At 38.3% G+C, this 1647-nt stretch overlaps 1 protein-coding gene across 1 annotated transcript in view; it reads left to right on the forward strand.

Annotated features, from left to right (window-relative positions):
* Positions 1-332, forward strand: part of LOC107724635 (contactin-6) — a 12531-nt gene extending 12199 nt beyond the window's left edge. The window contains exon 10 of the mRNA XM_016533634.1: positions 38-332. Within this exon, the coding sequence (XP_016389120.1) occupies positions 38-142 (105 nt within the window). The 3' untranslated portion in view covers positions 143-332. The remainder of the gene's footprint in view (positions 1-37) is intronic.
* Positions 333-1647: the final 1315 nt, after the last annotated feature.

The raw sequence follows: 1647 nt of genomic DNA on the forward strand, positions 1-1647 counted from the left end.
TGAATGTGTGTGTGTGTGTGTGTGTGTGTGTGTTCAGGGGGAAATCCAGTACGCGTCTCTGGGTGTGCAGCACTGGAGAGAGACAGACAGACAGCTGAGCAGCAGACAGCATGTCATTTACTCCACACTGATCACGTCATGAAAACAACACACTCATTTACACTGGATACATACAGTCAATATGAGTCATGTTCACTGATATGTAAATATAAACCGAATACACTTAAAAACACCTTATATAGAACTGAAATCACTGTCTTAGCTTTATGTGTCATCCTACAAACGCTAGCTTATATATAATCAAACAAATGAAAAATAAACCATAGAATATAGCAGGCATAATATAGTAATATAGCACATGTAATATACACTACCATTCAATATATATACACAACAAAGATACTATAAATTGGTGACATTAAATACTTTTATAATGTTACAAAAATGTTTAATAAATGCTGTTCTCTTGAAATTTTATATAAAGAATCTTGAAACAATAAATTATGATCCTGAAAATAAATTGTTTTAAAATATATTTGAAAAGAAAACAGTTATTTTAAATTGCAATAATATTTGACATTATTTACTGTATTTAAAGGGGTCATCGGATGCCAAGTTGATATGATTCTTTAGGGTCTTCATGAAAAGTTTATAACATACTTTGGTTAAAGTTTCTCAATGGTAGTGTAAAACAACACCTTCTTTACCCTGTCAAAAACAGCTCTGATCACAGCGAGCCGTTTCGGTGCATGTCCCTTTAAATGCTAATGAGCTCTGCTGACCCCGCCCCTCTCTTCCGTGGAGTGACGAGCTGTTCTCATGAGACTGTAAACTTTAGCTGCGGAACTCACTAACTAGCACGTTTTTAGGAAAGGTGATTTGCAAAGATTCATTAAAGAAGCTTATACTCACTTCTTCTGGAGGTGAAGCTGGATCACGAATGATTCGCGTGAACATAAACACATTTAGGCAGATCGGGGACGCATTCCCTTCAGAAACAAACATAATCCACTGTGTCTTCAGCAGCTCAGATGTGGGGAGTAAATGACGACTGCTATGTTCATTATTACATCAACAACAGAACACCTCAATCTCTTAATCGGAGACATTCTTGTCTTCCCCTGCACTGGAGTCGACACAATGGCGGACAGCTCTCAGCTCACTCAGGACGGGTCTAAGGTAAGACGGACTTGTCAATCAACTATCACACCTCAATCTCTTAATCGGAGACATTCTTGTCTTCCCCTGCACTGGAGTCGACACAATGGCGGACAGCTCACAGCTCACTCAGGGCAGGTCTAAGGTAAGATGGCCTTGTCAATCAACTATCGTAGGAGGGGCCTGTGCAGAACTACGTCATTCTGACAGGAATCTCAGAACAGCCTGATTTGAGAAAGGGGATTTTAAGAAAACCACTGGGTGTATTTTTATCCTTATAGGGTGGATGTGTACACACACTTCCAACACACATTTATGTTCAAACAACATGTAAAGTGAATTTTGCATCCGATGACCCTTTTAAACCAACTAAATGTAGCCTTGGTGAACAAAATAGACTTCTTTCAAAAACATTAAAAATCTTTCCAACCCCAAACTTTTGAATGGTAGTGTATAAATGATTTTTTTTCTTCTTTTTTTCCCCCCACA

The sequence above is a fragment of the Sinocyclocheilus rhinocerous genome, unplaced genomic scaffold (assembly GCF_001515625.1).
Source record: "Sinocyclocheilus rhinocerous isolate Xijiao unplaced genomic scaffold, SAMN03320098_v1.1 scaffold2440, whole genome shotgun sequence".
Classification (NCBI taxonomy): Eukaryota; Metazoa; Chordata; class Actinopteri; order Cypriniformes; family Cyprinidae; genus Sinocyclocheilus; species Sinocyclocheilus rhinocerous.